The sequence below is a fragment of the Ranitomeya variabilis genome, chromosome 4 (genome assembly GCF_051348905.1).
Source record: "Ranitomeya variabilis isolate aRanVar5 chromosome 4, aRanVar5.hap1, whole genome shotgun sequence".
Classification (NCBI taxonomy): Eukaryota; Metazoa; Chordata; class Amphibia; order Anura; family Dendrobatidae; genus Ranitomeya; species Ranitomeya variabilis.
Window position 1 is genome coordinate 173,117,016 of NC_135235.1, and position 16,246 is coordinate 173,133,261.

General features: G+C 47.6%; 1 protein-coding gene across 2 annotated transcripts in view; it reads left to right on the top strand.

The window, feature by feature from the left end:
• The window catches only part of PLAC9 (placenta associated 9), a 109,182-nt gene that overhangs the window by 21,541 nt on the left and 71,395 nt on the right, over positions 1 to 16,246 (top strand). Inside the window, exon 1 of one of the 2 annotated variants that reach the window (XM_077259386.1) lies at positions 9,045 to 9,502. The exons of the other annotated variant lie outside the window; for it this stretch is intronic. Coding sequence (XP_077115501.1) covers positions 9,463 to 9,502 — 40 coding nt within the window. The 5' untranslated portion in view covers positions 9,045 to 9,462. Of the gene's footprint in view, positions 1 to 9,044; positions 9,503 to 16,246 lie in introns of those variants that run through there. 2 annotated transcript variants of the gene reach the window in all.

Below are 16,246 nucleotides of genomic sequence, written 5' to 3' on the forward strand. Positions count from 1 at the left end.
GCCGTGCGGCCATGCGAACCTTATATAGCTGCAGCAAGTACAAGACCTTCCTACAAGGACCAATGAGAGACTGCCACAGAGCCTGAGCACCTTCAGGACCTTCCTGGAGAACCAATAGGCTTTGCTGCAGTATCCAAGCATGTGACCCTCGATCTCCAATGAGAGATCTTACCCTGGGCATGTCCCAAAAGCGTCTGCTCGGCGCTGCCCAGCACTGGCTTCAATGGCAGAAGCTGGAAAAGCAGCAGTAATCCTTTGCACAGAGTCAGACTGAGTGAGACGCTGGGACCGACGTCTCCACTGAGCAGGCTCCACTGCGGCAGGAGAAGAATGGGAGACTGCAGCGGAGATGGCCCGAGATTCCCCCTGTGCAGAGGCGGGAACTCGACCCCTAACATTACCCCCCTAGGGCCCCCCCCTTGGACCTCGCTACGCTCGAAGGCAGCAATGAGCTGCGGAGCCCGAATGTGCTCAGCAGGCTCCCATGACCTGCTCTCAGGACCATAACCCTTCCAGTCCACCAAATAAAATTTTTTGCCACGTACTACCTTGCACCCCAAAATAGCGTTCACCTCGTAATCATCCGTAGACGAACCCGATGTCCCGGCAGATGACTCGGAAAACCGAGACATGTATACGAGACATGTTTCAAGAGGGACACATGAAAGGTGTCGGTGATACCCAGGCGTGGTGGAAGGGCTAAACGGTAGACCACAGGGTTAACCTGTTCGAGGACCTTGAAAGGGCCCAAGTAGCGAGGTGCAAACTTAGTGGACTCAACTCGCAGCCTGATGTTACAGGCGGAGAGCCACACTAAATCGCCAGGAGCAAATGTCGGATGTGCATCGGCGGAGGACCTCATTCTCTCCTTGGAGGCCCGAATGGCATCCTGAGTGCGGTCCCAAATATCCCGTGCCTCCACAGCCCAGTCTGCCATCCTGGAGTCAGCGGAAGACACGGGCATAGGCACAGGTACCCGCGGATGCTGACCATAGTTAAGAAGGAATGGGGTTTGTCCAGTGGAGTCGGCTACGGCGTTGTTCAGTTCAAACTCCGCCCACAGTAGCAGGGAAGCCCAGTCATCCTGCCTGGCTGAGACAAAATGTCGCAGATATGTGACCAAGGTCTGGTTGGCCCTCTCTACCAACTCATTCATCTCGGGATGATATGCGGAAGAGAGATTCAACTCAATGCTGAGAAGACGACAAAGCTCTCTCCAGAACCGAGACGCAAACTGGGGACCCCGGTCACTGACAATTTTGTCCGGCATACCGTGTAGGCGGAAGATGTGTTTTATGAACAACGCTGCCAAGGCCCATGCAGAAGGTAGCCGTGGAAGCGGCACCAAATGCACCATTTTAGAAAAATGATCGGTGATAACCCAAATGATGGTACAGCCACGAGACTTGGGCAAACCCACCACAAAGTCCATCCCGACCATCTCCCAGGGCCTGTCTGCCACTGGCCAGGGATAGAGTAACCCAGCTGGCCGTTGTCGAGGAGACTTATTTTTGGCGCAGGAGACACACGCCCGAATATAATCTCCGACGTCACGGACCATATGTGGCCACCAGTACGTCCTCGCCAGCAGTTCAGATGTCCTCTTTGTCCCAAAGTGTCCACCCACTCTGGATGAATGAGCCCAAGAGAGAACCTCCGGTCAGAAATTAATGGGTACAAAAGTCTTGCCCGGAGGCACAGACTCTAGTGAAACCAGAGCTATAGTTCTCAAGCTCTCAGAAGGGACAATAAGCCGAGGCTCCCCTTCCTCCTCAGATGACACAACAGAGCGAGAGAGGGCGTCAGCACGAATGTTCTTCTCCCCAGTGAGATAATGGAGGGTGAAGTGGAACCGGGAGAAGAACAAGGACCATCTGGCCTGACGAGAATTTAGCCGCTGGGCTGTTTGTAAATAAACCGAATTTTTGTGGTCCGTGAAGACCTGGAAGGGAAAGCGAGCCCCTTCCAAAAGATGTCTCCACTCCGAGAAGGCTAACTTCTTAGCTAGCAACTCCCTGTCCCCGATGGAATAATTCCTCTCCGCTGGTGTGAAGGTCTTGGAGAAGAAGAAGCAAGGATGCTTCCGACCTTGAGCATCCTTTTGGAAGAAGACTACTCCTGCACCGACAGATGATGCATCCACCTCCATTATAAACGGCTTATCAACATCGGGACAATGTAGGATGGGAGCGCTAGCAAAATGAGACTTAATAGAAGAAAAAGCCTTGGAGACCTCTTCAGACCACAATTTAGGATTTGCTCCCTTCTTGGTGAGGGCTACCAAGGGAGCTACCAAAGTTGAGAAGTGGGGAATGAACTGACGATAGTAATTTATGAACCCCATAAAGCGCTGCACCTCTTTAAGAGAATGGAGTTCTTGCCAGTCCATCACAGCCTGTTGTTTGGCAGGATCCATAGCCAATCCCTGGGCGGAGATGATATAGCCCAGGAAAGGTAAAGACTCCTGCTCAAACATACACTTCTCCAACTTTGCATAGAGGGAGTTTGCCCGTAAGAGGTCGAAGACTCTGCCAACATCTCTCCGGTGGGAGTCAATATCTGGAGAGAAGATGAGAATATCATCCAGATAGACTATGACCGAGGTGGAAAGCATATCCCGGAAGATATCGTTGACAAAGTCTTGGAAAGCGGCTGGGGCATTACAGAGCCCGAAGGGCATCACCAGATACTCATAGTGCCCATCCCTGGTATTAAACGCCGTCTTCCATTCGTCCCCCTCACGGATGCGAATCAGGTTATAAGCACCCCGCAGATCTAATTTGGTAAATACCCTTGCTCCCCGTAGCCTATCAAAGAGCTCAGAAATCAGGGGCAACGGGTATTTATTCTTAACGGTGATGGCGTTAAGACCCCTGTAATCTATGCAAGGACGTAATTCTCCGTTCTTCTTCTGCACGAAGAAGAACCCCGCCCCTGCAGGTGACACTGACTTCCTAGTGAACCCTCTTGCCAAATTCTCCTGGATGTATTGGGACATAGCCTCCGTTTCCGGGAGAGAGAGGGGGTAGACCCGTCCCCGAGGAGGTTCTGCTCCAGGCAAGAGATCAATAGGACAGTCATAGGGACGGTGAGGTGGAAGGGTCTCCGCAGCCTTTTTGGAGAAGACGTCTGCATAGGACCAATAGCACTTGGGAAGGGAAGAGAGCTCTGCGGGTATCTCAGTAGAGGAAACCTGAACGCACTCCCTCACACATCTGCCCTTACATGAATCACTCCAACCCAATATCCTCCCAGAGGTCCACTCAATATGTGGGGAGTGGAAACGGAGCCAGGGTATTCCCAGCAGAATCTCGTCCATTCCCTCGGGAAGAACAAGAAGGGAAATAATCTCCTGGTGGGAAGGGGACATAGATAACGTGAAAGGGACAGTCTGGTGTGTGATTTGTGAGGGAAGTGTCGACCCATTCACTACTCTAACAGTCACCGTTTGGCGAGCATCACCAGAGGTATTGCATGGCTCAGAGCAAAAGCAGAGGACATGAAATTCCCTTCTGCTCCAGAGTCCACACAAAGCTCGACTATTATAGAGGATGTGCCTAACATGATTGTCCCTTTGAAGGACAGCTTGGAGGAAAACGCCGCTGTATCTAGTGAACCTCCTCCAATGGTTACTAGATGTGATCGTTCACCCGACCGCCGTGGACATTTATTTGCATAATGTCCTTGTTGATAATTTCTACAAACCACGGGTACTCGAGCGGTCGGAGACTTAGGTCCCGCTCGAGAAACCTCCATGGCCTCATGGGAGTCGGACGCCTGAACGGAAGATTCTAGAGGTCTGGCGAAGGGAGCCAGCCAAAACCTCTGCCTACACTGGGTCTGCTCTAACCTCCGCTCGTTAAAACGGAGGTTGATGCGGGTAGATATAGTAATGAGCTCCTCCAGTGTGGCGGGAATCTCCCTGGTGGGCAAGGCGTCCTTCACATGGTCTGCCAGTCCTTTCCAGAACACCGGAATAAGGACTTTATCCGGCCACTCCAGCTCAGAGACCAGAGTCTGGAATTGGACGGTGAACTGGCTGACCATGGACGTACCCTGTGCTATTGCCAACAATTGGAGCGTGGTATCGTGGTTGACACGAGGTCCCAAAAAGACCTGTTTCAGAGCGTCCAGGAAGAGAGGAGCACCCTGCACCACACGATCATTACGCTCCCAAAGCGGCGTTGCCCACTCCAACGCCCTGCCCGACAAAAGGGATAAAATAAATCCCACTTTCGCCCGTTCCGTAGGAAAAGGTGCAGCCAGGAGCTCAAGATGTATGGAGCACTGACTCACGAATCCTCAACATAGCTTACTGTCACCAGCAAACTTGTCTGGAAGAGGGAGACAGGATAAAGTCGGAGCAGGGGTGGCAGAGGACAAACTGGCTGCAGCTACACTGGCAGCCTGAGCAGCGACTGCGGTAACATCCACAGCTGAGGTTGTGCGCTCAAGAGCCGCTAACCTACCCTCCAGCTGCTGGATGTACCGCTGTAGACGCTGATCGTCCGCCATTTACCAGCCAGACCCTGGCGCTAGTATACTGTTAGGGCTGGCGGAACGCACCGAGTAATTATAGAGATGTTATTTGGTGCATTCGCAGCCCGGGGTCCACCGTGCAGGAAAAGAACCTGCTGCTGGCAAACGGCGACACTATATGGTGGTAGAAGCGATCTCTGTTGCTTCACAGAGTCGCTACAAAGAAAGAGCTGTGTCCTGTTAAACTCCACAGGAATACACAATAACTGCTGAGCGGAAAGCAGCTTGTGGTCACGCAGTCAAGGAGGCAAACATACAATCTCCTCACCGGAGGAGCCGGTATTCTAGGTGGCTTATTTCAGCCGGGTCCCTGAATCCACACAAGCGTGACCACATTGGCGCAAAACACATAACTTGCATTGATACTAGCGCATGGCCGTGCGGCCATGCGAACCTTATATAGCTGCAGCAAGTACAAGACCTTCCTAGAAGGACCAATGAGAGGCTGCCACAGAGCCTGAGCACCTTCAGGACCTTCCTGGAGAACCAATGGGCTTTGCTGCAGTATCCATGCATGTGACCCTCGATCTCCAATGAGAGATCTTACCCTGGGCATGCTCAGAAGGAGAAATGCAGGACTTAGTCCCAAATGCGTCTGCTTGCCGCTGCCCAGCACTGGCTTCAATGGCAGAAGCTGGAAAAGCAGCAGTAACCCTTTGCACAGAGTCAGACTGAGCGAGACACTGGGACCGACGTCTCTGCTGAGCAGGCTCCACCGCGGCAGGAGAAGAATGGGAGACCGCAGCGGAGATGGCCCGAGATTCCCCCTGTGCAGAGGCGGGAACTCGACCCCTAACAACTACATTGTTACTGTTTTGCTCCTGGTGGTGGAAAAACATTTTTATTCCTGAATACTACAAAATTCAACCTCTTCTCAAATTTCCTAACAGCTCAGTCTATTATTAGGTTATTTCTCAAGTGAAAGGTAATTGGTTTGAATCGAGTAGCAGCTATGAAGACAATTTCCCAAGAAAAGAGAAACTGCATCATCCAGCTCATCTATAGCTGTCTCTAGGCCAAGAAAATTGCCAAACTGCATCATGTGAATGTCAAGACAGTTGGAATAATACAAAATGAAGTCCGTCTATCCATTCAAAAGGCAAGAGGTGGACATTCAGGCAAAATATCCGGGTCAACAAGTCGGCTCACCCTAAGGTCATTCAGTTCTGGTGCGACAAACATGGCAGTGAAGGTTTTTCATATGGTTCATAATAGTGAAATCATAGATATTCATGCAAGCACCATGCAATGCACATTACACAAGTCTGGAATGGTGGCCCGAAAAAAGATGAAGATGCCTCAACTTCCATGTTATCATAAGAAGCGTCGGTTCGAGTTTGCAAGCTAGTACGAAAAGTGGACATTTAAAGATTTGAAACGGGTGATTTTGAATGATGACATTAAAGACAATAGACTAGGCTCTGATAGGTGCAAATAATTCTGAGAGAAACAAGGGAAAAAGAGGCTAACAGATTGATAAATTGACACTGTTAGCTGTTAGCTGTTCACAGCTAAACAGCATTGGATACTTGGCCAGGATCGATGGTGGTCTCAATGCTGAGCTATTTGTGAGTATCCTACAAGATGAGTTACTTCTTACACACCAGTACTATGGGTATGAAAAAGGCGACATAGGGTTCCAATAGGACAATAACACGAAGCAAAGCATGCTTCGAGATTGGCAAAGAAATGGTTCAATGACAATGAAGTAGAGGTGCTGGAATGTCCTCCACAGTCCTCAGACCTCAACCCAATCAAACATTTGTGGGTAGATTTGAAGAAAAAGCTGTAAACATATCCAAGTGAGTCGACCAGTATGCACCAACTTTGGGAACATGTGGAACGTGCAGAGATCAAATTTCGGTCTACAAATGTTTGAATCTGACCAAGAGCATGCTCATGAGGAATCCTTAAGTGTTGAAAGCTAAAGGTGGATCTGCAAAATACTAACAAAATAGTAAAAAATTAAATTTAAATCTTTAGGAACAAAACAGTACCATGCAGTGGATAATGAGATATGGAGCTTGAAAGTCAAAAGTTCAAAACAATTTTCTCTTTGCTGCATAGCCCACATCCTAGCATATATGTCCCGTATCCTGGGCCCTATTCTGGGATATATTCCCCATTATGGTATATACAGTCATGGCCGAAAGCGTTGGCACCCTTGTTTCAGATAATGAAGTTTTTCTCCCTGAAAATGATTGCAATTAGAAAAGCTTTGTTATACACATATTTATTTATTTTGTGTGTATTGGAACAATACAAATAAGCAAAGAAAAAAAATTGGCCATCATTTCAAATAAAACCCACAAAATGGGCGAGACAAAATTGTTGGCACCTACAACTTAAAATTTGGATGTGTAAGGTGTTAAAAGGACTGATGTGTGCCCCTACCCCTTTATTTTTGTCCTGGTTCTTTTTTTTCTGTATATGTTATGAGTGTATTTATTTTTAGTATCCTAGCTGCTGCTGCACAGTGTATATTGTCTTTGTCAGGACCCTGAACATTTTTTATTACCTTTTTGTGCATTACTGCCCTTTTCCAAGATGGCGTCTTTGGTCTTATGTGCACTGTGTCTTCCTGATATAAAACTCCACCCCAGCCTTCAGTCTGTGCTAGAGTATTCTGCCTTGCATCCAGCTCCTGACCTCTGGTGACTCCCTGGCTATATACCTGCTCCTGTGAACCTGTGTGGTGATCCTGCTACTCTGCTCTGAGTTCCTGCTGCATACACCAGTTCCAGTAATCCTCCTTCATCTGCTGCTCGTGTTTGCTTCCATTTGCATTTGCTGGACATGTAAGCTGTTTCTGCTCTGCAAGAACCTGAGACTATTACCCAGACCTCCCTGGTTGAGCTAAGATATTATTTGAACTGCCTTATAAGCATATCTATCTGTGTTGTGGACTAAGCAAGGACTTATTCTTGTCAAGTATCCTCAAGAATAATTGTGCTTCATAGACTTTCTGCGTGATTGCATTTTCCTCTGAAGTTTCCTATAAACTGCTGAGCTGCATTTGATATTTGCACCAAGTGTTGTGGACTTGAGTTTCTCTCTGCACCTGTTTGAATCACCGTGTGATAATATAGACTTTACCACTTATAAAACTGTGTCCTGTAGTTGTCTTGTTCCACGCAAAGAGTCTCCTGAGTTATCCCCTATAATTATTACAGTCTTATAATAGGGAAATTGCAGGGCTTAGTTCAGCCACAAGATGGAGGCACACAGAGTATGCGATTGTACATAACATAGTTGGAGTTTCTGATAGTATATGGTTAAACATAGGGGCACAGTGGATAAGGCAGGAGGGACTTCCTGATAGTGTTCAGTTGGGGCCGTGGCACCTGTGCAGTTCACTTGGCTTAGCTATCCCCAGGCAACACTGTGCCATGCAACGTTGAAGAAGAATAAGGCCCAGCCATATAGCATCCCTGGTCTGGACCTCATTGCTTCAGGAGAAGCAACAGTGCAAGCGTTGCAGTATTAGTGAGACTGCAGTTTCTAGACAAGGCTGAGCAGTACGGCAGGTCGCTCATCATTTGGCAGCTTATTGTGTGGGCTGATGCCCTCAGAACCAGGGCGAAATGGCTGAAGGAGTCCCCAAACGGAGTAGGGCTGAACAGAGAGGATGCTGAGGGATCGAAAGGTACGGTCCATCCCGGAAGCGGGCTTAACTGACAGAGAGAAAAGGACAGGGACAGAAGAGGAGTTACACATTGTGAAACTTGATGTGGATGCTGGAGATAACTCGGATGTGCTGTGTAAAGAACCAAGTAAAGCAGTTGGTGTTAAAGTTGAACTGGACGGTGTCTCTCGTTGTGTAGTACCATCAACAAAGAGTCTTCAGCAGCCCAGGGAGGATCCTGATGGCGCAGAGCCCCATAACACAGGTATGCCGAAAGAAAGACATTATTGTGTTGTGAGACAAGACCAGGGTGTGATACAGGGATTGCTCTCAGCCATAACTAAAGCCCTGGCCCACCCTCACACTTGGCGTTGTCGGCAGGATGCCAAAATCGTGCAGCGTGGGAATGCTGTGAGAAATGACATTAAAGTGAGAAGAGAAGATGAGACTGAAAATTTGGGACAAAGGACTAGTTTCTCCGCTGAGTCGGCTGACACCTTGAAAGGTGAGGAAATTGCGAGGAGAGGAAAGATTGACACTTTAGATATGACTGGAATAACTAATTTGCCTGACACCTTGTTTGTGACCAAGATGGCAGCCAAGAGGGTGGAGGAGAATGGCGCCAAAAGAGAAGACAACCACCGTGTATTCACCCTTCGTCTGTGTGACAACGTGGAGATGGCACGACAACCTGCCTGGTGGCACCTCTCATCCCACCCCTGGTTGGGACGTCGGAGACAATTAGCACCGCGCTTCTTGAAACAGCTTGGAAGGAAATGGGCGGAGTGGCTAGAAGAGATCCCACCCTGGAACGGGTGGGGCCCATAAGAAAACTCCGGGTGCAGCTGCACGGCGCCATTGCGAGACACAGCGCCGGCGGCGATGGAACACTCCTGCACCCTCCATTGCCAGGGAGTAGGCCGCATCGAATGGAAGTGGCATCAGGAGGTGTAGGGGGCCCGACCCTGGTGACAGAGGGATGAAATAGCCGAAGTGCGCACTGTACCTGTGGAAGATGGTCCCCGGTGGCTGCCGGGGTTGGAACATCATTTTAGATAACCGGAGCTGCGATGTCCAGCCGAGCAGGAATTCCTTCAAAGGGAGCTATGGGATGTGGAGGTGAGATGTCCATGAAGACCGAAATGACTTGGAGACTACCGGGAGCCAGTGTTGCAGCGTCGACGGGGACCAGATTCAGCGACAGCCCCGGCGGAGCATGAACAGGAAGAGATGATCCGTCTGTAAATGCGTCATCAGGAGTCAGAAGGCCTTGCAGCATCCGTGGAGGGATATAACGTATGCGGGATGGGAGTGGCAGGACTACCGAGATCCACCATGGTGAGTCCATTGCAGCCTGTGAACCCAAATGGTTGAACTCTCGCCGCAGCCCTCTACTCCACCTAGTCAGACCAACCACTGGTCTTCCGCCTCTGTGACTGAGCCTCTTGATCTCTCCTTTAGCTATCATGGATGAGAGGCCAGGGCCCCATCCGGCGCGGATATAGTGGTAGGCACCTCACATTTCTGCCCCACTGAGGATGGCCCCTTTCCTACACATCAACAGTCCGCCTGGATAGCGGACGTGGTTGCGGGCAAAAAGCAGCTGGAAACAGAAATCTGGGCCCAGCTCCAGCAGTATGGGGAGGGCACGATAGTGGAGCGCCACACTTGCGGTCAACTGATGTACACCAACGTTGACCGGGGATTTGGGTTTATACGGGAGGATGACACCAATGATAAGGTGTATATCAATGCCGTCTCCGTAAAATTTTGAAGACCTCAACGTGAAGAAGACCGGGTCTCTTTTTATAAGGAGAACTGCTATTATGCAGTGGCGGTGGATTTGAGTACCGAGGATGACGGCTCAGAACTGCTGCTACCTCTTGTTCCAGTTCTGATAATGCTACCATCTTGGCAGCTGTAGGGTCTCTTTCCGTTCATCCACGGGAGTGTGACGGATCTAGTAGAGTGGCATGGGACGCACGCCAGTGATCCAACAAAAAGAAAAAAAAACAAGCAAGTTGTCTATATACATTGTTGTGCTCATTGCACGGGGAAATTTATTGAAGGACTGTTCTGCGTCCTTATAGGCAAGAGGAGCCCTGATCACCCTCAAAGGATGGAGGGATAGTATGACCATAGATGGTTATATATACAGTATAAAAAGAAAAAAAGTTAATAATGCCTTGGACAATTGGCATAGTTGACATGGAGGACTGTGAGCCAGGTGTTTCTGTTTAGAGCATGGGCTCTTTTTGTTTTTTGTTGCGCTCATTGCAACCATTCAGCTGGAAAGCAGGGCTAAGTATTGTAGTACCATATTCAAAGGAAGGGGGCCGACTTCCTTTGGAGTCTCATGGACTTGGCTCATATTGAGTCCACCACTTTTACCTCTGCTTTACCGTATTCCTCTCTGCATGGAGTATTGCTTGTAAATATTAACCCCTTCATGACCTTGGGATTTTCCGTTTTTCCGTGTTCGTTTTTCACTTCCCTCCTTCCCAGAGCCATAACTTTTTTATTTTTCTGTCAATATGGCCATGTGAGGGCTTATTTTTTGCGGGACCAGTTCTACTTTTGAACGACATCATTGGTTTTAGCATGCCGTGTACTAGAAAATGGGAAAAAACTTCCAAGTGTGGTGAAATTGCAAAAAAAGTGCAATCCCATACTTGTTTTTTGTTTGGCTTTTTTGCTAGGTTCACTAAATGCTAAAACCGACCTGCCATTATGCTTTTCCAGGTAATTACGAGTTTATAGACACCAAGCATGTCTAGGTTCTCTTTTATCTAAGTGGTAAAAAAAAATCCAAACTTTGCTAAAAAAAAAAATTGCGCAATTTTCCGATACCCGTAGCGTCTCCATTTTTTTGTGATCTGGGGTCAGGTGAGGGCTTATTTTTTGCATGCCGAGCTGATGTTTTTAGTGATACCATTTTGGTGCAGATACATTCTTTTGATCGCCCGTTATTGCATTTTAATGCAATTTCGCGGTGACCAAAAAACCGTAATTCTGGCATTTTGAATTTTTTTCTCGGTACACCATTTAGCGATCAGGTTAATTCTTTTTTTATTGATAGATCGGGCGATTCTTAACGCGGCGATACCAAATATGTGTATATTTCATTTTTTTAATTGTTTTATTTTGAATAGGGCAAAAGGGGGGTGATTTAAACTTTTGTATATATTTTTTTTTCATATTTTTTTAAAACATTTTTTTTTTACTTTTGCCATGCTTCAATAGCCTCCATGCGAGGCTAGAAGCTGGCATAGCCTGATCGGCTCTGCTACATAGAAGCCATGCTCAGATCGCTTCTATCTAGCTGAATTACAGGCCACCCTCTGGTCGGCGCTCATAGCAATCCGGCATCAACAACCATAGAGGTCTCAAGGAGACCTCTGGTTGTTATGGCGACGCATCGCTGACCCCCGATCATGTGCTCCCACAGCACCATATATGTACAGAGGGGGTTAAAAAAATGTTCCTGTGCTGAGATAATCTTATAATCGTGTCCCTGGTGTTCTTTGTAATGGCTCTGTCTGACCCTACAAGAACATGGTCTGATCATACCACATCTCCTGAACAGGGGACGAAGCAAAAGAGAGTATACAGACAGGACAACCAGGGATCACAGCTGATTATTTCTTTCATGTAAACCATTGCTACGAGGAACGTAGGAGGAGTAGCTGTCTGATGTCTGCGAGTGGTGGACACAGTTACAGGGATTTTGAAAGGTGGGCCTATGCTTACAGGATGCCCCACTACAAAGGTCTGCACCTCACCCTGCTGCGCACTCTGTCTTCCCGCCAGAACTCCTGCTTTTTCCCGAGTGCAGTCCTGTTTTTCCCTGACCCACCCCCTGCTGACAAGTGCAAAGGTCGGTCCGGGCTAGAAAGCTCTCCCCCGTGCAACAATGGTGATACTCCCGACAGTTCCGGAACCGGTGCAAGAGAGGTACCCCCGAACCGGTTCATCTTCTTACACTTAAAAACAGGCAGTGAAATATTGTACCTCACAAAAAGAATCAGCTGTGATCCCCTGCTGTAATGTCCATTACTCTTTTGCTTCCCCCATGCCCAGGAGCTGTGGTATGATCAGACCATGTTCCTGTACGGTCAGACACAGCCATTACACACTACATAGCAGGGGCATGATCAGCGTTGGACTGGAGCACCTTGGCCCCAGCAGAGAAAATCATTCTTGAGGCCCATAGAATAGAAATAAATACAAGACCAACAATTGTGTGGTAAAATACGCTAATATCAGGGTATAATATAAGGTAGTACACGTCTTAATTTTGTAGCAGGGGTTGGGGTAGCCCCCTCATAGAATATAAAGTAGCCTCCCTCATGAAATATAAGGCAGCTCCCCTCATAGAATATAATGCAGCCCACTCATAGAATATAATGCAGCCCCCTCATAGGGTATAATGCAGCCCCCCTCAAAATATAAAGCAACCCCCTCATAAGGTATAATGCAGCCCCCATAGAATATAATGTAGCCCCCTCATAGGGTATAATGCAGCCCCCTCATATAGTATAATGCAGCCCCTCCACAGAATATAATGTAGCCCCCTCAGAGTGTAATGCAACTCCCTCATAAGGTTTACTGTTATGATCCGGTGACCTTGGAGCCACATGAGAGACTTTCTCAGGAGAAGGTGGTACCTGTACTGACCGCAAACCCTAAACTAACACCGCAACTAGAAGTAGCCGTGGGATGTACCTAACACGTCCTAGACACCTCGACACAGCCGGAGGACTAAATACCCCTATAGATGGAAATGGGAATTCTATCTTGCCTCAGAGCAGAACCCCAAAGGATAGGCAGCCCCCCACAAATATTGACTGTGAGTATAAGAGGAAAGACACACGCAGGCAGAAAAACAGGATTTAGCAAAAGAGGCACTTCTAGCTAAATAGAAAAGGATAGGACAGAATTCTAAGCGGTCAGTATTAAAATCCTAAAAATATCCACAGCAGATAATACAAATATTCTACATCTAACTAAAGACATAGAAAGTATATCTGCATCTCCTGAGAATCCAGCATGACTGAAAAATCCAAACAAAGTCTAAGCTGGACAAAAACACAATAAATTGCACTAAATTGCAAAGCACACTGCATGTGTGCACAGAGACAAAAAACCAGACACTTATCTTAGCTGAATTGGCAGCAGGGCATGAGGAACCAGAGAGAGATGCAATCCCTCCAACAACAATGGACAACTGGCAAGGAGTCATGGATCCTGCACACCTAAATACCTAGTAGAGCTGCAATCAGCAGAAACACCTGCCCTGGATTACAACCCCAAGACAACTGCACTACCACCAACAACCACCGGAGGGAGCCCAAGAGCAGAATTCACAACAGTACCCCCCCCTTGAAGAGGGGTCACCGAACCCTCACCAGAGCCCCCAGGCCGATCAGGACGAGCCAGATGAAAGGCATGGACCAAATCAGCAGCATGGACATCAGAGGCAAAAACCCAAGAATTATCCTCCTGGCCATAACCCTTCTATTTGACAAGGTACTGAAGCCTCCGCCTTGAAAAGCGAGAATCCAGAATCTTCTCAACCACATACTCCAACTCCCCATCAACCAACACAGGAGCAGGAGGATCAACAAAGGGAACAACGGGCACCACATATTTCTGCAATAAAGGTCTATGGAAAAAATTATGGATGGCATGGGCCAAACGAAAAGACACCGGATTGATAATCTCAGAAATCCTATAAGGACCAATAAACCGAGGCTTAAACTTAGGGGAAGAAACCTTCATAGGAACATGACGGGAAGACAACCAGACCAAATCCCCAACCCGAAGCCGGGAACCAACACACGGTGACGCGACGACGGTTAGCAAAACGCTGAGCCTCCTCCTGAGACAACACCAAATTGTCCACCACATGAGCCCAAATCTGCTGCAACCTGTCAACCACAGGTTCAACTTGCCCCGAAGAAAAACGAGGATGAAAACCAAAATTACAAAAGAAGGGCGAAACCAAGGTAGCCGAACTAGCCCGATTATTAAGGGCAAACTCGGCCAATGGCAAGAAAGCCACCCAATCATCCTGATCAGCAGACACAAACCATCTCAAATAAGTTTCCAAAGTCTGATTAGTTCGCTCGGTCTGAGGATGAAATGTGGAAGAAAAAGACAAATCAATGCCCAGCCTAGCACAAAAGGCCCGCCAAAACCTAGAAACAAACTGGGAACCTCTGTCGGACACAATATTCTCCGGAATACCATGCAAACGAACCACATGCTGAAAAAACAACGGAACCAAATCAGAAGAGGAAGGCAATTTAGGCAAAGGTAACAAATGAACCATCTTAGAAAACCGGTCACAAACCACCCAGATAACCGACATTCTCTGGGAAACCGGAAGATCTGAAATAAAATCCATAGAAATATGTGTCCAGGGCCTCACAGGGACCGGCAAAGGCAAAAACAACCCACTAGCACGGGAACAACAAGGCTTGGCCCGCGCACAAGTCCCACAGGACTGCACAAAAGAACGCACATCACGCGACAAAGAAGGCCACCAAAAGGACCTACCAACCAAATCTCTGGTACCAAAAATACCAGGATGGCCAGCCAACACAGAACAATGAACCTCAGAAATCACTCTACTAGTCCATCTATCAGGAACAAACAGTTTCCCCACTGGACAGCGGTCAGGTTTGTCAGCCTGAAATTCCTTCAGAACCCGTCGCAAATCAGGGGAAATGGCAGAAAGGACCACCCCTTCCTTCAGAATGCCGACCGGCTCAAGTACCTCAGGAGAATCAGGCAAAAAACTCCTAGAGAGGGCATCAGCCTTAATATTCTTAGAACCTGGAAGATACGAGACCACGAAATCAAAACGGGAGAAAAACAGGGACCATCGAGCCTGTCTAGGATTCAGCCGTTTGGCAGATTCGAGGTAAATCAGATTTTTATGATCGGTCAAGACCACAATACGGTGCTTGGCTCCCTCAAGCCAATGTCGCCATTCCTCAAACGCCCACTTCATAGCCAACAACTCCCGATTGCCGACATCATAATTGCGTTCAGCAGGCGAAAACTTACGGGAAAAGAAGTCACACGGTTTCATCAAGGAACCATCAGAATTCCTCTGAGACAAAACGGCCCCTGCCCCAATCTCAGAAGCGTCAACCTCAACCTGAAACGGAAGAGAAACATCTGGCTGACGCAACACCGGGGCAGAAGTAAATCGGCGTTTATAAGCTCCTGAAAGGCAGAGACAGCCACAGAGGACCAATTCGTTACATCAGCGCCTTTCTTCGTCAAATCGGTCAGGGGTTTAACCACACTGGAGAAGTTAGCAATGAAACGGCGATAAAAATTAGCAAAGCCCAAAAATTTCTGAAGGCTCTTCACGGATGTGGGCTGAATCCAATCATGAATGGCCTGAACCTTAACCGGATCCATCTCTATAGATGAGGGAGAAAAAATGAAGCCCAAAAAAGAAACCTTCTGCACTCCAAAGAGACACTTAGACCCCTTCACAAACAAAGCATTATCACGAAGGATCTGAAATACCATCCTGACCTGTTTCACATGAGACTCCCAATCATCAGAAAAAATTAAGATGTCATCCAAATATACAATCATGAATTTATCAAGATAATTCCGGAAGATATCATGCATGAAGGACTGAAAAACAGATGGAGCATTAGAGGGCCCGAATGGCATCACAAGGTATTCAAAATGGCCTTCGGGCGTATTAAACACAGTTTTCCATTCGTCACCCTGCTTAATACGAACAAGATTAAAAATAGCAAAATCTGTAATTCTGAAAACACACAGATGGTACCACTAGAAATATGAATAATAATACAGCACAAGTGGAATAATAAAACTTAACTTTTACTCATAAATATAGATAAAAGAGAATAAAGTCACCCAAAATATGATAAAAATTAGGGGTACAGTCTGATACAAAAGACCTTAGAGACTGAATAACCCCAAATAGGATTCCAAACTCCGCATATAGCAACACCTGCGGAATATAGATGGCCCAAGGTACGATATACAAATCTGCTGCATAAAAGATTATATGTAACTAGCAGCATG